General features: G+C 42.5%; 1 protein-coding gene across 1 annotated transcript; it reads right to left on the minus strand.

Annotated features, from left to right (window-relative positions):
- Positions 1-145: 145 nt before the first annotated feature.
- On the minus strand, positions 146-13,087 carry LOC120051621 (NACHT, LRR and PYD domains-containing protein 3-like). Its single transcript, XM_038998519.1, has 11 exons — positions 12,994-13,087; positions 12,576-12,742; positions 10,644-12,474; positions 10,387-10,560; positions 4,696-4,869; positions 4,443-4,616; positions 4,101-4,274; positions 3,669-3,715; positions 1,149-1,704; positions 573-616; positions 146-156 (listed from the first exon to the last, which is right to left on the minus strand). Exons 1-11 carry the CDS (start codon positions 13,062-13,064, stop codon positions 146-148), a joined length of 3,423 nt encoding a protein of 1,140 aa, XP_038854447.1. The 5' UTR covers positions 13,065-13,087.
- Positions 13,088-21,806: the final 8,719 nt, after the last annotated feature.

Genomic DNA, 21,806 nt, shown 5'->3' on the forward strand with positions numbered 1-21,806 from the left:
CTCAGGTCCAGGCTTGATCCAACACTCTCCACCATGGTCTCTGGTGTCCTCAGGTCCAGGCTTGATACAACACTCTCCACCATGGTCTCTGGTGTTCTCAGGTCCAGGCTTGATACAACTCTCTCCACCATGGTCTCTGGTGTTCTCAGATCCAGGCTTGATACAACTCTCTCCACCATGGTCTCTGGTGTCCTCAGGTCCAGGCTTGATCCAACACTCTCCACCATGGTCTCTGGTGTTATCAGGTCCAGGCTTGATCCAACTCTCTCCACCATGGTCTCTGGTGTCCTCAGGTCCAGGCTTGATACAACTCTCTCCACCATGGTCTCTGGTGTCCTCAGGTCCAGGCTTGATCCAACACTCTCCACCATGGTCTCTGGTGTCCTCAGGTCCAGGCTTGATCCAACACTCTCCACCATGGTCTCTGGTGTTCTCAGGTCCAGGCTTGATCCAACTCTCTCCACCATGGTCTCTGGTGTCCTCAGGTCCAGGCTTGATACAACTCTCTCCACCATGGTCTCTGGTGTCCTCAGGTCCAGGCTTGATCCAACACTCTCCACCATGGTCTCTGGTGTCCTCAGGTCCAGGCTTGATCCAACACTCTCCACCATGGTCTCTGGTGTTGGTAAAACAGTGGGATAGACTGTGATTAAACTAAATACAACTTATTAAGGCTTGATATAACATACATACAGTCTTCATGGGCAATACAAAGGGTGTTTAAAGGTTGACAGACTATGTAGGGTGCATTACCTAAATGTGACATAACCCACTATGTCACCTTCCATAAAGTCAATACTGATGGTGACATTAAACTAGGCACAGTCTAACTGTCTGTAGGTCAAACAGAACACATTAAAACACACCACTACTACTAATCTAACTGTCTGTAGGTCCAACAGAACACATTAATACACACCACTACTACTAATCTAACTGTCTGTAGGTCCAACAGCACACATTAAAACACACCACTACTACTAATCTAACTGTCTGTAGGTCCAACAGAACACATTAAAACACACCACTACTACTAATCTAACTGTCTGTACATCCAACAGAACACATTAAAACACACTACTACTACTAATCTAATTGTAGGAATGATTGCAGAGGAAAACAAATGATAAAACATTGGTATAACTCACCTCTGAATGTGTTGGACATCTATCTGACACAGGGTTAGTGTGGAGTAATCCCCAAACCTAACCCCAAACCCAGGATAGAGGGGTTCAGTGAATGTGGTGTGTTCTGTGTAGAGGTGTGTCAGTGTACCAGAGGAGGACACACGATAGAAGGACAAAGTACCAGCTGACCAGTCCAGATACACTCCAACTCTGTCAGAAACAGGATCAGAGATGGATCTGTTGACTCCATCATGGATAAAGTCATAACCTCTATGAGAGCAGAATAAACACCAGGACTTCCTATTGTTTCCAATCCTACTGTCAAACCCCAATCCCTTCCTCTTCATTCCTTTGTACACCACACCAATGTAAGCCCCGGTACCACGCCTCTCCACCTCCCAGTAATAACGACATCCAGATAAGCCTTCTCTGCAGAGAACTTGGGGAAGACAATCAAATCTGTCTGGATGGTCTTCATAATGCTGGTTCTCCACCACCCGTGTCACCTTCCTTTTCCCCTCAGACAGTATCAGGTTTGGGTGTGCTGTATTTGGGTCCAGGGTGAGATGACAGGCATCTGTAAACAAAATGAGAGTTTTTTACCTTTCAGTAGTAATACCCATCCCGGATCCGGGAGCATCCTCATCAAAAAAGCTGACTAGCATAGCCTAGCCTAACGGGACAGGGATATCATATAATATAATTTTCATGAAATCACAAGTCCAAGACAGCAAATGAAAGATAAACATCTTGTGAATCCAGCCATCATTTCCGATTTTTAAAATGTTTTACAGCGAAAACACAATATGTATTTCTATTAGCTAACCACAATAGCCAAAGACTCAACCGCATATTTTCACCATGTTTCTACCGCATAGGTAGCTATCACAAAACCGACCAAATAGAGATATAATTAGTCACTAACCAAGAAACAACTTCATCAGATGACAGTCTTATAACATGTTATACAATAAATGTATGTTTTGTTCGAAAATGTGCATATTTGAGGTATAAATCATAGTTTACGTTGCAGCTACCATCAAAAATATCACCAAAGCAGCCAGAATAATTACAGAGAGCAACGTGAAATACCTAAATACTCATCATAAAACATTTATGAAAAATACATGGTGTACAGCAAATGAAAGATAAACATCTTGTGAATCCAGACAATATTTCCGATTTTTTAAGTGTTTTACAGCGAAAACACAATATAGCATTATATTAGCTTACCACAATAGCCAAACACACAACCGCATTTATTCACCGCATAGATAGCATTCGCAAAAACCAGCAAAAGATATAAAATGAATCACTAACCTTGACCAACTTCATCAGATGACAGTCTTATAAAATCAGGTTATACAATACACTTATGTTTTGTTCGAAAATGTGCATATTTAGAGCTGCAAACCGTGGTTATACATTGTGAAAATGTAGCAACATTTCCCCAGAATGTCAGGAGCTATTTTGGACACTCACCTAATCTGACCAAAGAACTCATCATAAACTTTACATAAAAATACTTGTTGTATGGCAAATGAAAGATACACTGGTTCTTAATGCAACCGCCGTGTTAGATTTTTAAAAATAACTTTACCATAACAAACAGCTTGCGTTATTGCGAGACAGCGCCCGCCAAAACGGCGGAGAATAGAAATAACATTTTCCACAGAAATACGAAATAACATCATAAATTTTTCTTACTTTTGCTGAGCTTCCATCAGAATCTTGTACAAGGAGTCCTATTTCCAGAATAAATCGTTGTTTGGTTTTAGAATGTCCTTTTCTCCTGTCGAATTCGCGCCACAATGCCAGCCAATGTTGATGACGTTCCCAGTTTCTCTCAACGCAAAGAACGGAAAACTCCAAAAGTCCCAATAAACGTTGAATAATCTGATAAAACTCGGTTGAAAAAACATACTTTACGATGTTATTATGTATCAAATAAAATCAGAGCCGGAGATATTAGCCGTGTATACCGAACGCTTATCAGAAGACAATATGGAGGTGCTTCGCGCGCCTAGGTAGAGAAAGGAAATTCCTGACCTGCCACTCCAAAAGCTCTTGTTCGACCTCAGATCAAGCTAGACACCCCATTCCACCTTCCACTGCCTGTTGACATCTAGTGGAAGGCGTATGAAGTGCATGCATATCGATAAATATAAGCCAGTTGAATAGGCAGACCCTGGAACAGAGCCTCGTTTTCAGATTTTTCACTTCCTGTATGGAAGTTTGCTGCAAAATGAGTTCTGTTTTACTCACAGATATAATTCAAACAGTTTTAGAAACTTGAGAGTGTTTTCTATCCAATAGTAATAATAATATGCATATTGTATGATCTAGAATAGAGTACGAGGCAGTTTAATTTGGGCACGATTTTTTCCAAAGTGAAAATAGCGCCTCCCTATTGACAATAAGTTTTTAATCAAACCACATCTTCATGTAAAATGTTGTTTTGTAGTTACAGAACAAGTATTGATTAGTTTCTATGTTACTATAGTTCTGAATATGCAGTTAATTAGGATTGAAGAGACTTACATTTCCTCAGCCCTGATTTCAGCCAGCACTCTCTACCATGATCCACACTGTAGGAGAAACAGGTTATTGACTGACAAAGACCTAATAAAACATCCTACCTACTGCATACAGAACGGAGTACAATTCATTACTAGAGACATACAGGTATTCTATCCTACCTACTGCATACAGAACAGAGTACAATTCATTACTAGAGACATACAGGTATTCTATCCTACCTACTGCATACAGAACAGAGTACAATTCCAACAGGATATCAGAGATGCAGAAGAAGAGTATTCATGTGGTGATGATGTATGTTGTGTTGGAGTGCTCAGCCTGCTGGGTAAACTTCCCCTTAATTCTACCATCATGTCCTCATGTTTCTGACCCTACTACACTACATATGACACAACCGCTGCTCACACTATTAGGACATCTATTCTGACTTACTTCAGCTTCATCAGTTTATATGTGGGATCCACCAGAGTAGCTGAAAGGAGTCCTCCTGCAGAGTCTCCTGGGTGATTGTAGCTCAGGTCCAGCTCTTTCAGGTGGGAGGGGTTTGACCTAAGAGCTGAAGACAGAGCAGCACAGCCCTCCTCTGTGACCAGACAGCCAGACAGCCTACAGAGAGACACACAACAGCTGTCTAGGTTGATGTACTGGTGTCAATCATCTTGTAGGACACCCATCCATTTGTCCATGACACAAATATTGTGATGAAACATCAGATTTATAGAGTATTTGTTTTACTAAGCTCAGTACCGACCTGACTGAAACAGCTGTACTTACCCCAGTGTGTGTAGTTTACAGTCTGGATCCTCCAGTCCAGCAGACAGCAGTGTAACTCCTGAGTCCTGCAGGTCATTGTCTCTCAGCTCCAGTTGTTTCAGTTGTGAGTTGGGTGAACTCAGGACTGAGGCCAGATCTGAACAGCCACCCTCTGTCAGACCACACTGACCTAGACTAGAGGGCAGAAGAGCACATGATTAACACATGTTTAAAACATCCACATAATAACTCATACCGAAGATTTTTAACTCACACTAGTGTCTGTATGTTGCAGAGTTGACTGGTTAGTCCAACACAGAGCAGCTCCACTCCTCTGTCTCCCAGGTCATTGTAGCTGAGGTCCAGTTCTCTCAGGGGGGAGTTTGGTGTCTGCAGAGCTGAGGCCAGAGTCTCACAGGATTCATATGTGAGTTCACAGCCAGCTAGTCTGGAGAGAGGAGATATGTCGATACACTGTTAAATATGCAAAGCTTTAATAATAATGAGATGCATTAAGACAATAACAAAAGGACATTATTATTTAAAAACATACTAACTGTCATGTTTTGTCTTTCATCATGTCTTGTCCCTGTGCTTCCCTCTGCTGGTCTTATTAGGTTCTTTCCCTCTTTCTCTCTCTCTATCGTTCCGTTCCTGCTCCCAGCTGTTTCTCATTCTCCTAACGACCTCATTTACTCTTTCACACCTGTCCCCTATTTTGCCCTCTGATTAGAGTCCCTATTTCTCCCTCTGTTTTCCGCTTCTGTCCTTGTCGGATTCTTGTTTGACGTTTGCTGTTCCTGTGTCCTTGTTCCGCCCTGTCGTGTTCTTTGCCTTCTTCAGATGCTGCGTGTGAGCAGGTGTCAATGTCAGCTACGGCCAGTGCCTTCCTGAAGCGACCTGCAGTCTGTGGTCGCGTCTCCAGTCGTTCCTCTCTGTTGACGAGAGGATAGTATCCAGGAGAATCATTATTTGTTTTATTCTGGAATAAAGACTCTGTTACTATTACGTCGCTTTTGGGTCCTCATTCTGCAGCACAACAGAAGAATCCGACCAAGAATGGACCCAGCGACTGCGGATTCTCGCAACACTGCCGTCGAGATCCAGGGAGCAATGCTCGGCAGACACGAGCAGGAATTGTCTGCTGCTCGTCATGCCGTTGAGACCCTGTCCGCTCAGGTCTCCGATCTCTCAGGACAGTTTCAGAGTCTTCGTCTCGTGCCACCAGCTACTTCCTGGTCTTCCGAGTCTCCGGAACCTAGGGTTAATAACCCACCATGTTACTCTGGGCAGCCCACTGAGTGTCGCTCCTTTCTCACCCAGTGTGATATTGTGTTCTCTCTCCAGCCCAACACATACTCAAGAGAGAGAGCTCGGATCGCTTACGTCATATCACTCCTTACTGGTCGGGCTCGGGAGTGGGGCACAGCTATCTGGGAGGCAAGGGCTGAGTGTTCTAACGTTTATCAGAACTTTAAAGAGGAGATGATACGGGTTTTTGATCGTTCAGTTTTTGGGAAAGAGGCTTCCAGGGCCCTGGCTTCCCTATGTCAAGGTGATCGATCCATAACGGATTACTCTATAGAGTTTCGCACTCTTGCTGCATCCAGTGACTGGAACGAGCCGGCGTTGCTCGCTCGTTTTCTGGAGGGACTCCACGCTGAGGTTAAGGATGAGATTCTCTCCCGGGAGGTTCCCTCCAGCGTGGACTCTTTGATTGCACTCGCCATCCGCATAGAACGACGGGTAGATCTTCGTCACCGAGCTCGTGGAAGAGAGCTCGCGTTAACGGTGTTTCCCCTCTCCGCATCTCAACCATCTCCTCCCACCGGCTCAGAGACTGAGCCCATGCAGCTGGGAGGTATTCGCATCTCGACTAAGGAGAGGGAACGGAGAATCACCAACCGCCTTTGCCTCTATTGCGGTTCTGCGGGACATTTTGTCATGTCATGTCCAGTAAAAGCCAGAGCTCATCAGTAAGCGGAGGGCTACTGGTGAGCGCTACTACTCCTGTCTCTCCATCAAGATCCTGTACTACCTTGTCGGTCCATCTACGCTGGACCGGTTCAGCTGCTTCCTGCAGTGCCTTGATAGACTCTGGGGCTGAGGGTTGTTTTATGGACGAAGCATGGGCTCGGAAACATGACATTCCTCTCAGACAGTTAGGGAAGCCCACGCCCATGTTCGCCTTAGATGGTAGTCTTCTCCCCAGTATCAGATGTGAGACACTACCTTTAACCCTCACAGTATCTGGTAACCACAGTGAGACCATTTCCTTTTTGATTTTTCGTTCACCTTTTACACCTGTTGTTTTGGGTCATCCCTGGCTAGTATGTCATAATCCTTCTATTGATTGGTCTAGTAATTCTATCCTATCCTGGAACGTTTCTTGTCATGTGAAGTGTTTAATGTCTGCTATCCCTCCTGTGTCTTCTGTCCCCTCTACTCAGGAGGAACCTGGTGATTTGACAGGAGTGCCGGAGGAATATCATGATCTGCGCACGGTCTTCAGTCGGTCCAGAGCCAGCTCCCTTCCTCCTCACCGGTCGTATGATTGTTGTATTGATCTCCTTCCGGGGACCACTCCCCCTCGGGGTAGACTATACTCTCTGTCGGCTCCCGAACGTAAGGCTCTCGAGGATTATCTGTCTGTTTCTCTCAACGCCGGTACCGTGGTGCCTTCTTCCTCTCCCGCCGGAGCGGGATTTTTCTTTGTTAAGAAGAAGGACGGTACTCTGCGCCCCTGCGTGGATTATCGAGGGCTGAATGACATAACGGTTAAGAATCGTTATCCGCTTCCCCTTATGTCGTCAGCCTTCGAGATTTTGCAGGGAGCCAGGTTCTTTACTAAGTTGGACCTTCGTAACGCTTACCATCTCGTACGCATCAGAGAGGGGGACGAGTGGAAAACGGCGTTTAACACTCCGTTAGGGCATTTTGAATACCGGGTTCTGCCGTTCGGTCTCGCTAATGCTCCAGCTGTCTTTCAGGCATTAGTTAATGATGTACTGAGAGACATGCTGAACATTTTTGTTTTCGTTTACCTTGACGATATCCTGATTTTTTCACCGTCACTCGAGATTCATGTTCAGCACGTTCGACGTGTACTCCAGCGCCTTTTAGAGAATTGTCTCTACGTGAAGGCTGAGAAGTGCGCCTTTCATGTCTCCTCTGTCACATTTCTCGGTTCTGTTATTTCCGCTGAAGGCATTCAGATGGATCCCGCTAAGGTCCAGGCTGTCAGCGATTGGCCCGTTCCTAAGTCACGTGTCGAGTTGCAGCGCTTTCTCGGTTTCGCTAATTTCTATCGGCGTTTCATTCGTAATTTCGGTCAAGTGGCTGCCCCTCTCACAGCTCTGACTTCTGTCAAGACTTGCTTTAAGTGGTCCGGTTCCGCCCAGGGAGCTTTTGATCTCCTCAAGAAGCGTTTTACATCCGCCCCTATCCTTGTTACTCCTGACGTCACTAAACAATTCATTGTCGAGGTTGACGCTTCAGAGGTGGGCGTGGGAGCCATTCTGTCTCAGCGCTCCCAGTCTGATGATAAGGTCCATCCTTGCGCTTACTTTTCTCATCGCCTGTCGCCATCGGAACGCAACTATGATGTGGGTAACCGCGAACTGCTCGCCATCCGCTTAGCCATAGGCGAATGGCGACAGTGGTTGGAGGGGGCGACCGTTCCTTTTGTCGTTTGGACTGACCATAAGAACCTTGAGTACATCCGTTCTGCCAAACGACTTAATGCACGTCAGGCTCGTTGGGCGTTGTTTTTCGCTCGTTTCGAGTTCGTGATTTCCTATCGTCCGGGAAATAAGAACACCAAGCCTGATGCCTTATCCCGTCTCTTTAGTTCTTCTGTGGCTTCTACCGACCCCGAGGGGATTCTCCCTGAGGGGCGTGTTGTCGGGTTGACTGTCTGGGGAATTGAGAGACAGGTAAAGCAAGCACTCACTCACACTGCGTCGCCGCGCGCTTGTCCTAGTAACCTTCTGTTCGTTCCTGTCTCTACTCGTCTGGCTGTTCTTCAGTGGGCTCACTCTGCCAAGTTAGCTGGCCACCCCGGCGTTCGGGGTACGCTTGCTTCTATTCGCCAGCGGTTTTGGTGGCCTACTCAGGAGCGGGACACGCGCCGTTTCGTGGCTGCTTGCTCGGACTGCGCGCAGACTAAGTCAGGTAACTCTCCTCCTGCCGGTCGTCTCAGACCGCTTCCCATTCCTTCTCGACCATGGTCTCACATCGCCTTAGACTTTATTACCGGTCTGCCTTCGTCTGCGGGGAAGACTGTGATTCTTACGGTTATCGATAGGTTCTCTAAGGCGGCACATTTCATTCCCCTCGCTAAGCTTCCTTCCGCTAAGGAGACGGCACAAATCATCATTGAGAATGTGTTCAGAATTCATGGCCTCCCGTTAGACGCCGTTTCAGACAGAGGTCCGCAATTCACGTCACAGTTTTGGAGGGAGTTCTGTCGTTTGATTGGTGCTTCCGTCAGTCTCTCTTCCGGGTTTCATCCCCAGTCTAACGGTCAAGCAGAAAGGGCCAATCAGTCGATTGGTCGCATATTACGCAGCCTTTCGTTTCGAAACCCTGCGTCTTGGGCAGAACAGCTCCCCTGGGCTGAGTACGCTCACAACTCGCTTCCTTCGTCTGCTACCGGGCTATCTCCGTTTCAGAGTAGTCTTGGGTACCAGCCTCCTCTGTTCTCGTCCCAGCTCGCCGAGTCCAGCGTTCCCTCCGCTCAGGCTTTTGTCCAACGTTGTGAGCGCACCTGGAGGAGGGTCAGGTCTGCACTTTGCCGTTACAGGGCGCAGACTGTGAGAGCCGCCAATAAACGTAGGATTAAGAGTCCTAGGTATTGTCGCGGTCAGAGAGTGTGGCTTTCCACTCGTAACCTTCCCCTTACGACAGCTTCTCGCAAGTTGACTCCGCGGTTCATTGGTCCGTTCCGTGTCTCTCAGGTCGTCAATCCTGTCGCTGTGCGACTGCTTCTTCCGCGACATCTTCGTCGCGTCCACCCTGTCTTCCATGTCTCTTGTGTCAAGCCTTTTCTTCGCGCCCCCATTCGTCTTCCCTCCCCCCCCCCCGTCCTTGTCGAGGGCGCTCCTATTTACAGGGTACGGAAGATCATGGACATGCGTTCTCGGGGACGTGGTCACCAGTACTTAGTGGATTGGGAGGGTTACGGTCCTGAGGAGAGGAGTTGGGTTCCATCTCGGGACGTGCTGGACCGTTCGTTGATTAATGATTTCCTTCGTTGCCGCCAGGGTTCCTCCTCGAGTGCGCCAGGAGGCGCTCGGTGAGTGGGGGGGTACTGTCATGTTTTGTCTTTCATCATGTCTTGTCCCTGTGCTTCCCTCTGCTGGTCTTATTAGGTTCTTTCCCTCTTTCTCTCTCTCTATCGTTCCGTTCCTGCTCCCAGCTGTTTCTCATTCTCCTAACGACCTCATTTACTCTTTCACACCTGTCCCCTATTTTGCCCTCTGATTAGAGTCCCTATTTCTCCCTCTGTTTTCCGCTTCTGACCTTGTCGGATTCTTGTTTGACGTTTGCTGTTCCTGTGTCCTTGTTCCGCCCTGTCGTGTTCTTTGCCTTCTTCAGATGCTGCGTGTGAGCAGGTGTCAATGTCAGCTACGGCCAGTGCCTTCCTGAAGCGACCTGCAGTCTGTGGTCGCGTCTCCAGTCGTTCCTCTCTGTTGACGAGAGGATAGTATCCAGGAGAATCATTATTTGTTTTATTCTGGAATAAAGACTCTGTTACTATTACGTCGCTTTTGGGTCCTCATTCTGCAGCACAACACTAACTCACTCAAGATATTTTACCTTAGTTTCATATATTTATCACATCTATGTATGTTTCTGCATATTTACCAAGATGTTCAAATAATGTTAAAAACATAATAACACATAATTACTACAAATATATAAACACTATAAAGACAGTGGATACTGAAGATAGTTAACTCACACTAGTGTCTGTATGTTGCAGAGTGGACTGGTTAGTCCAACACAGAGCAGCTCCACTCCTCTGTCTCCCAGGTCATTGTTGCTGAGGTCAAGTTCTCTTAGGGGGGAGTTTGGTGTCTGCAGAGCTGAGGCCAGAGTCTCACAGGATTTATATGTGAGGTTACAGCCATCCAGTCTAGAGAGAGGAGATAATCTGTTAGATATACAAATTCTTCATTATAATGATACTGTAAACATCAACTCAATAACAGAACTTACAGTGCTCTCTTGCAGGTTTTCACTACCGGCAGCAACCTCTGATAACCTTCCTCTGATGTGTTGTATGTCTTCAGGTCAAACTCCTCCAGCGCCTCCTCTGACATCAGTAACAGGTAGGCTAGGGCTGAACATTGGTCAGGTTTTAGCTCTGTTGCTGAAAGAGTTCCTGATCGCAGGGAGGTCTGCATGTCTTCAACTAGAGAGTTGGCACCAAGTTCATTCAGACAGTGGAACAAGTTGATGATCCTTTCTGGTGAGGATTCCTGGTTGATCTTGTATGAAAGGTACCTGACTGTTCTGTTAACTGTTTCCTCATTGGTCTGTGCTGTACTTCCTGTCTGTGTCAGAAGGCCTTGTAACAGATTCTGATTGGACTCCAGTGAGAGACCCAGAAGGAAGCGGAGGAACAGGTCCAGGTGTCCATTCTCACTCTTCAAGGCCTGGTCCACTGCGCTCTCGTGTAAGTCAGACAACTGGATTGACTCCTCTTCATTGTCATCATCATCCTCCTCCTCATCATCACTAGTGACTGCTTTGGGGGGGAAAACATGTTCCTTCTTGCCCAGACATGATTCTAAAGCATGCACTGCTGCTAGAAACTCCTGAATGCTCAGATGCACAAAGCTGTAGACCTTGTCTTGGTACAGCCCAGATTCTTCTTTAAAGATCTCTGTACACAATGCTGAGTACTCTGATGCCTCTGTGACATCAAGGCCACACTCTCTCAGGTCTTCCTCATAGAAGATCAGGTTGCCCTTCTGCAGCTGTTGGAAAGCCAGCTTTGCCAGTTTCAGGATCATCTCATTGTCTGACTGAGACAGTTCCTTTGTGTTTGTCTCTGTGGCTTTGTTGTACTTCTTGTTCTTCACAATGATTTGGATGAGAATGAAGTGTGAGTACATCTGGGTCAGAGTTTTGGGGACTTCATCCTTCTCTGCCTCTTTCAGTATCATCTCAAGGACAGTGGCTGATATCCAACAGAAGACTGGCATGTGGCACATGATGTGGAGGCTCCTTGATGTCTTCATGTGTTTGATGATTTCATTGGCCAGATTCTGATCTGTGATTTTCTTCCTGAAGTACTCCTCCTTCTGTGGATCATTGAACCCTCGTACCTCTGTCACCTGGTCAACACACTCAGGAGGGATCTGATTGGCTGCTGCAGGTCGTGAGGTTATCCAGAGGAGAGCAGAGGGAAGCAGATTCCCCTCGAGGAGGTTTGTCAGCAGCACGTCCACTGAAGTTGGCTTCGTGACATCACAGCACTTCTCATTGTTTTTGAAGTCTAGAGGAAGTCGACACTCATCCAGACCATCAAAAATGAAAACAGTTTTGGTTTCACCATCTTCAATGCTGTCAATATTTTTCAGCTCTGGGAAATAGTGGGAAAGAAGTTGCATCAGACTGTATTGGTCCTTTTTCAGGTTCAGATCACGGAAAGGAAGAGGAAACATGAAATGAACGTCCTGATTTGCTTTTCCCTCTGCCCAGTCAAGGATGACCTTCTGCACAGAGACTGTTTTTCCAATGCCAGCGATTCCTTTGGTCAGTACAGTTCTGATAGGTTTGTCTTGTCCAGGTAAAGACTTGAAGATGTCGTTGCATTTGATTGGTGTCTCTTGTGTGGTTTGTTTCTTGGATGCCATCTCTATCTGTCTCACCTCATGTTCATTATTGAACCCTCCACTTCCACCCTCTGTGATGTAGAGCTCTGTGTAGATGTCCTTTAACAGACTTTGGTTTCCATGGTGTCCAATTCCTTCAGATATGTGTTGATACTTGTGTTTCAGTTTAGCCTTAATGTCTTGTTGGACTGTCAGCAGAGTTTGACCTGTAGGAAAACAATGAGAGTTAGGACTCATAAGTTTGTGTGTGTGTTTTATAAGGGCCTTTGTACCGTTCTTTGTAATATTGTATGAAACACAGTCTTACTTCTTCTGTCCAGAAGGCTGTGTGTGATATTTAATACATCCTCACTGTCCAAACTCTCCACTTCCTTATTGTCATCTGGTAATGGTTCCTGGCTGAAAGCAGGTGGCTGATCACTCTTCATTGATAGCAGGCTGGTTGTAGGTGACTCTGCTCTGGGCTTCTGGACACTGAACAAAACAGGGAGACAGATCACCTCATCAATTTCTCATCAATACCTCATCTCCTTCATTTTAACAACTGTATATAGGAACTTCAAGAAGTTCTGATGTTTCTTTTAAAGCTACAGTCTGCAATTGGTAAATCCATTTTTGGCTTTTTGAATGAATGATATAGACCTACATTTTATGTCATTTGTGAACACTTTTCTCTTAGTTTATTATCATTAAGAGAACTGTATATTTTACATTTAATCTCTTACCTCTTAGAACTGGTGTCTTGAGTCATTTTAGAGGCAGTGGTCCCCTCCTCTCTCTCCCCAGAGAGACTCATTTTAGAGGCAGTGGTCCCATCCTCTCTTCCCCAGAGACTCATTTTAGAGGCAGTGGTCCCCTGCTCTATCCCCAGAGTGACACATTTTAGAGGCAGTGGTCTCCTCCTCTCTCTCCCCAGAGAGACTCATTTTAGATGTAAGTCACAGCTCACTCAGCTACAATAAGAAAAAACAGAACAGTCAATATTTCTGAACATTGTTGAAGAACCATTAGCTTCTTATGGCTGAGATCCCGTTAACGGGATCGATATGACAACAGCCAGTGAAAGTGCAGGGCGCCAAATTCAAAACAACAGAAACCTCATAATTAAAATTCCTCAGACATACAAGTATTTTACACCATTTTAAAGATAAACTTGTTGTTAATCCCACCACAGTGTCCGATTTCAAAAAGGCTTTACGACAAAAGCACACCAAACGATTATGTTAGGTCTGCACCTAGTCACAGAAAAACGCCATTTTCCCAGCCAAAGATAGTCACAAAAAGCAGAAATAGAGATAAAATGTATCACTAACTTTTGATGATCTTCATCAGATGACACTCAGGACTTCATGTTACACAATACATGTATGTTTCTTTCAATAAAGATCATATTTTTATTCAAAAATCTCAGTTTACATTGGGGCGTTACGTTCAGTAATGTTTTGCTTCCAAAACATCCTGTGACTTGTCGGAGAGCCACATCATTTTACAGAAATACTCATCATAAATGTTGATGAAAATGCAAGTGTTAAGCACTGAACTTTAGATAAACTTCTCCTTAATGTAACCGTGGTGTCAGATTTCAAAAAATCTTTACCGAAAAAGCACACCATGCAATAATCTGAGTAAGCGCTCAGAGACCAAAACAAGCCATACAGAGACCCGCCATGTTGTGGAGTCAACAGACGTCAGAAATAGATGTATAAATATTCACTTACCTTTGATGATCTTCATCAGAATGCACTCCCAGGAATCCCAGTTCCACAATAAATGTTTGATTTGTTCGATAAAGTCCATCATTTATGTCCAAATACCTCCTTTTTGTTCGCGTGTTTAGTACACAATCCAAACCCACGACGCGCGGGCAAGTCCAGGCAAATGTTCAGACAAAAAGTCATATTACAGTTCGTAGAAACATGTCAAACGTAGTATAGAATCAATCTTTAGGATGTTTTTATCATAAATCTTCAATAATGTTCCAACCGGAGAAATCCTTTGTCTGTAGAAATGCAATGGAACACTCTCACGGGAGCGTGCGAGACTGAGCTCGTGGCACTCTGCCAGACCCCTTACTCAATCATCTCCCATTCCCCCCTCCTTCACAGTAGAAGCATCAAATAAGGTTCTAAAGACTGTTGACATCTAGTGGAAGCCTTGGGAAGTGCAATATGACCAGAATTCCACTGTATATTCGATAGGCAAAGAGTTGAAAAACTACAAACCTCAGATTTCCCACTTCCTGGTTGGATTTTTTCTCAGGTTTTTGCCTGCCATATGAGTTCTGTTATACTCACAGATATTAGTCAAACAGTTTTAGAAACTTCAGAGTGTTTTCTATCCATATCTACTAATAATATGCATATATTCGCAACTGGGACTGAGTAGCAGGCAGTTTATTCTGGGCACCTTATTCATCCAAGCTACTCAATACTGCCCCCAGCCATAAGAAGTTTAACAACACATTTACTGTCTGAGGGCAAAGAGTTAAATCACACTTCATATTGTATTCAAACATACACAGTCCAATATGTTATTCATTTGATTTGACTTGGATCCCCATTAGCTGACTCCATAACAACAGCTAGTCCACCTGGTTGGATCCCCTGACTCCATAACAACAGCTAGTCTACCTGGTTGGATCCCCTGACTCCATAACAACAGCTAGTCTACCTGGTTGGATCCCCTGACTCCTGTCGTGTCTTTGGCTTTGCCGGATTAATTGCTATGACATGCTATTCTATAAAATAATTTCTCCGTAATTAATATTACCTGATTGAACTAATCATGTAAATGTAATTAACTAGAGAGGGACACCACGAAAGAATATTTATAGAGCTGTTATCTTCCGAATAAACTTTTAAAGATTTAGTAATATTTTACATCCATAGCAGTCAACATTAATCGTCATCTCATTCAGTCTAATCTGAAAGTTGTAAATCCTTGGTTATCTGCAAGAATCCTGGCTAACAAGTTGAATCAGCAATACAAAATTGGGTTTAATTATTTATTTACTAAATACCTCACTAATCACACAGAATCACACATACACAATTAAATCATAACTTGATTACAAATTGCCGTCATAAAGGAAAACGTCCCCAGCGGGCGGAATATATATGACAGCTTGTTTCACAAAGGAAAGGGGCTGGGTTTTAGTGAAAGAGCGGGAGACTGGAACAGAGGCGAAGCTGTGCTATCGTAAATACAGCATCTTATGCATTCTAAATTACCGCCCATTTGGAAAAGGAAAATGCAATAAATATTTACTCTGAGCTGCGCTTCAGTAGGTTGGTGGTAGATGGAAGACCGTGTCGCCAACCCGAGTCCTCTGTCCTTTGAAGAATGTCTCTGGTGGTCACTGGATACGTTGTAGTAACGTTGTTGTGTAGTAGACGGGATACTCTGACTGTCCTTCCTAACCTGCGTTTGTAGCAGCTGTTGCTAACTCAACGGCTAGGAGGTATCACTTCTGTAGTGAATACGAGTTCAAAGTTCATACCATTCACAACCAAAGTTCATGCTGATGTTGGCTTAGTTCTGTAGTTATTATCTGAACCATTCTGACATGGGATCGTCACCCTCATCTCCTCGGAACAGAAGGTTATATTTTTGTCAATGGCTTTATATAGTGGAGGGAGAGAGGGGTGTGTCTGAAAAGTTTATTACCCATGTCTCTTCACAGGGGCGGGCCACTGGTTGAGCAGAGGCCCAAACTTATGAAAACCCAAATCTCTCATTTGAAGGCTAAAATTACATTTAATCTCTTCGCAAATAATTTCATATTCAAGCATTTGAATTAAACAACAATTCCATGTGAATCCGATACCTCTGATGTTTAGACTTTCCACAGTAGAGTCTATGTCATCCTATCATTGATGAGAATGTCTCAGATGACAACCGAACTGACATAATATACCTTAAGTACCACCGCATATGTTCAGTTGGTCGGATTACCATAATATAGTTCATTTCCCCCCAACTTCTGATGTTCCCAGAATCTCTATGTTAACCAAAGGGTTTTCTTATGTCACATCAGTATAGTAGGGAAGAGGAACGGGGGAGGGGGGAAAGAGGTATTTATGACTGTCATAAACCTACCCCCAGGCCAACGGCATGACACTCCATAACAACAACTAGTCTACCTGGTTGGATCCCCTGACTCCATAACAACAGCTAGTCCACCTGGTTGGATCCCCTGACTCCATAACAACAGCTAGTCCACCTGGTGGATCCCCTGACTCCATAACAACAGCTAGTCCACCTGGTTGGATCCCCTGACTCCATAACAACAGCTAGTCCACCTGGTTGGATCCCCTGACTCCATAACAACAGCTAGTCTACCTGGTTGGATCCCCTGACTCCATAACAACAGCTAGTCTACCTGGTTGGATCCCCTGACTCCATAACAACAGCTAGTCTACCTGGTTGGATTCACCTGGTTGGATCCACTGACTCCATAACAACAGCTAGTCTACCTGGTTGGATCTCCTGACTCCATAACAACAGCTAGTCTACCTGGTTGGATCTCCTGACTCCATAACAACAGCTAGTCCACCTGGTTGGATCCCCTGACTCCATAACAACAGCTAGTCTACCTGGTTGGATCCCCTGACTCCATAACAACAGCTAGTCTACCTGGTTGGATCCCCTGACTCCATAACAACAGCCCCGTTTTGGGGAGAAATCTATTCCAGCAAAGTACTTCATTAATTGTTAAAACCAGAAATGATTTGATATTGATATAAAAATGCCTGCATTGGGTCTCTAAAGCTAGAATCCTTAGTTGCTACATCCATTTTTTGACTTATGAATGAATGATATACTGTATACTGATTCATTCTTGAAGAATATAACTTATAAATGTCTCATGAGTTCAGTTCAACTGTCGTACTCCATCAGAACCCAAAATATAAGCTTGTTTTACTCCAATGTTTGTAAACAAACACCTTAGCCTTAAAACATGGTTAAAACTGTAATTTAATGTTGATATCATGTATGGTCAGTCCTTGCATCCATAGCTCCGTCTATGAATTTAAAAACCCTTAGCCTACAATGGTTGCGCCCCCGCGGAAATCAAATTAACATAAAACAATCCCTAAAATCTATTATGACCTATAAACTATTATGACCTATAAACTATTATAGACTACAATCTATTATGACCTATAAACTATTATGACCTAAAATCTATCTATTTTTTTTTTTTTTTTTTTGCATGGGCTGCGTCTCAATCCACTACATCTGCCGATATCGCCCTTCCGCATCTGGGGTGAAAGGTGGCAGAGCTAGAGCGGTGTTTGTCAGACCATGAGACATCCCGAAAATCGGTCTTCTCACAAAATCTTATGTAGCGTCTGAACGGTTTGGCCTACAAACTATTATGACCTACAAACTATTATGACCTACAAACTATTATGACCTATAAACTATTATGACCTATAAACTATTATAGACTACAAACTATTATGACCTATAAACTATTATGACCTATAAACTATTATGACCTACAATCTATTATGACCTATAAACTATTATGACCTATAAACTATTATGACCTACAATCTATTATGACCTATAATCTATTATGACCTATAATCTATTATAGACTACAATCTATTATGACCTATAATCTATTATGACCTATAAACTATTATGACCTACAATCTATTATGACCTATAAACTATTATGACCTATAAACTATTATGACCTACAATCTATTATGACCTATAAACTATTATGACCTATAAACTATTATGACCTATAATCTATTATGACCTATAAACTATTATGACCTACAATCTATTATGACCTATAAACTATTATGACCTATAAACTATTATGACCTACAATCTATTATGACCTATAATCTATTATGACCTATAAACTATTATGACCTATAAACTATTATAGACTACAATCTATTATGACCTATAAACTATTATGACCTACAATCTATTATGACCTATAAACTATTATGACCTATAAACTATTATGACCTACAATCTATTATGACCTATAATCTATTATGACCTATAATCTATTATAGACTACAATCTATTATGACCTATAATCTATTATGACCTATAATCTATTATGACCTATAAACTATTATGACCTACAATCTATTATGACCTATAAACTATTATGACCTATAAACTATTATGACCTACAATCTATTATGACCTATAATCTATTATGACCTATAAACTATTATGACCTATAAACTATTATAGACTACAATCTATTATGACCTATAAACTATTATGACCTACAATCTATTATGACCTATAAACTATTATGACCTACAATCTATTATGACCTATAAACTATTATGACCTATAAACTATTATGACCTACAATCTATTATGACCTATAATCTATTATAGACTACAATCTATTATGACCTATAAACTATTATGACCTACAATCTATTATGACCTATAATCTATTATGACCTATAATCTATTATAGACTACAATCTATTATGACCTATAAACTATTATGACCTACAATCTATTATGACCTATAAACTATTATGACCTACAATCTATTATGACCTATAAACTATTATGACCTATAAACTATTATGACCTACAATCTATTATGACCTATAATCTATTATGACCTATAATCTATTATGACCTATAAACTATTATGACCTACAATCTATTATGACCTATAAACTATTATGACCTATAAACTATTATGACCTATAAACTATTATGACCTATAAACTATTATGACCTATAAACTATTATGACCTATAAACTATTATGACCTATAAACTATTATGACCTAACTATTATGACCTATAAACTATTATGACCTATAAACTATTATGACCTAAAATCTATTATGACCTAAAACTATTATGACCTATAAACTATTATGACCTATAATCTATTATGACCTATAAACTATTATGACCTACAATCTATTATGACCTATAAACTATTATGACCTATAAACTATTATGACCTACAATCTATTATGACCTATAATCTATTATGACCTATAATCTATTATAGACTACAATCTATTATGACCTATAATCTATTATAGACTACTAATCTATTATGACCTATAAACTATTATGACCTACAATCTATTATGACCTATAAACTATTATGACCTATAAACTATTATGACCTACAATCTATTATGACCTATAATCTATTATGACCTATAAACTATTATGACCTATAACTATTATGACTACAATCTATTATGACCTATAATCTATTATGACCTATAATCTATTATGACCTATAAACTATTATGACCTACAATCTATTATGACCTATAAACTATTATGACCTATAAACTATTATGACCTACAATCTATTATGACCTATAATCTATTATGACCTATAAACTATTATGACCTATAAACTATTATAGACTACAATCTATTATGACCTATAAACTATTATGACCTACAATCTATTATGACCTATAATCTATTATGACCTATAATCTATTATAGACTACAATCTATTATGACCTATAAACTATTATGACCTACAATCTATTATGACCTATAAACTATTATGACCTACAATCTATTATGACCTATAAACTATTATGACCTATAACTATTATGACCTACAATCTATTATGACCTATAATCTATTATGACCAAAACTCTTATGACACAATCTATTATGACCTATAAACTATTATGACCTATAAACTATTATGACCTACAATCTATTATGACCTATAATCTATTATGACCTATAAACTATTATGACCTATAAACTATTATGACCTATAAACTATTATAGACTACAATCTATTATGACCTATAAACTATTATGACCTATAAACTATTATCATAATAGCCGATCTTTATCCAGCGTAGGTCCCCTCACCTTCAGCTTGTGTCAACTTTGTGAGCGCACACTTGGAGGAGGGTCAGGTCCTGACACTTTCGCCAACTATATACAGGCGCAGAACGTGAGCGCCTTTGCCAATTAAACGTAGGATTACAGTCCTAGGTCATTGTCGCTGTCAGGAGAGTGTGGCTTTCCCCTCTTCGTAAACCTTCCCCTTTAACGACAGTCTTCATCCGCAAGTTGTCATCTCCGCGGAGGATTCATTTGGTCCGTATCCGTTTCTACGTCAGTGTCGTCAAGTCCTGATCGTCATAGCTGTTTGCCGTATTCTTCGCTGTCTTCATCAGCATGTTATCAATCTTCTTCGCGTCCCACCCTAGTTGCTTCCCATGTCTCTTCGATGTCAGCCTTTTCTTTAATAGATTCGCTAGGGTCGGATAAATAGATGTGAACCTTAGCGCATTCGTTTTCCCATGTCCCCCACACTAGTTTTATCCCCGTACGGCCTTTCGTGAGGGCGCTCACCATGTTACAGGGTACTTGGGATCCTGGACATTGCGTTCGCTCCGTGGACTTGGTCACCAGTACTTAGTGGATTGGGAGGGTTACGGTCCTGAGGAGAGGAGTTTGGGTTCCCTCATCTCTGTGGACTGCTGACCGTCTGTTATCGTTGATAATATTTCCTTCGTTGCCGTCCAGGGTTCCTCCTCGAGTGCGCCAGGGGCGCCTCGGTGAGTGGGGGGGTACTGTCATGTTTTGTCTTTCATCATGTCTTGTCCCTGTGCTTCCCTCTGCTGGTCTTATTAGGTTCTTTCCCTCTTTCTCTCTCTCTATCGTTCCGTTCCTGCTCCAGCTGTTTCTCATTTCCCTACCGACCTCATTTACTCTTTCACAGCCTGTCCCTATTTTGCCCTCTGATTAGTCCACTATTTCTCCCTCTCTGTTTTCCGCTTCTGACCTTGTCGGATTCTTGTTTGACGTTTGCTGTTCCTGTGTCCTTGTTCCCCCCGGTCGTGTTCTTTGCCTTCTTCAGATGCTGCGTGTGAGCAGGTGTCAATGTCAGCTACGGCCAGTGCCTTCCTGAAGCGACCTGCAGTCTTGGTCGCGTCTCAGTCCGTCTTCCTCTCTGTTGACGAGAGGATATATCCAGGAGAATCATTATTTGTTTTATTCTGGAATAAAGACTCTGTTTAGACTATTACGTCGCTTTTGGGTCCTCATCTCTGCAGCACAACACTAACTCACTCAAGATATTTTACCTAGTTTCATATATTTATCACATCTATGTATGTTTCTGCATATTTACCAGATGTTCAAATAATGTTAAAAATATATAACATAATTACTAAATATAAACACTATAAAGACAGTGGATACTGAAGATATTTAACTCACACTAGTGTCTGTAGGTTGCGAGTGGACTGGTTAGTCCACCCAACAGAGATGCAGCTCCACTCCTCTGTCATGTCCAGTCATAGTGTTAATGACATAGAGGTCTTATAGGTCAGCATACGTATATGGGGTAGGATTGTATCGTGTGTGATCTAGCAGATTTATAGGTCATAAGTAGATGTATAAAAGGTTTTTCCCCCCAAAGTAATAGATTGTAGGTCATAATAGTTTATGAGGTCTAATAGTTTTATAGTCATAATAGATTGTAGGTCACTCAATAGTTTATCGGTCATAATGATTTGTAGTC

Source organism: Salvelinus namaycush, chromosome 8 (genome assembly GCF_016432855.1).
Source record: "Salvelinus namaycush isolate Seneca chromosome 8, SaNama_1.0, whole genome shotgun sequence".
NCBI lineage: Eukaryota > Metazoa > Chordata > Actinopteri > Salmoniformes > Salmonidae > Salvelinus > Salvelinus namaycush.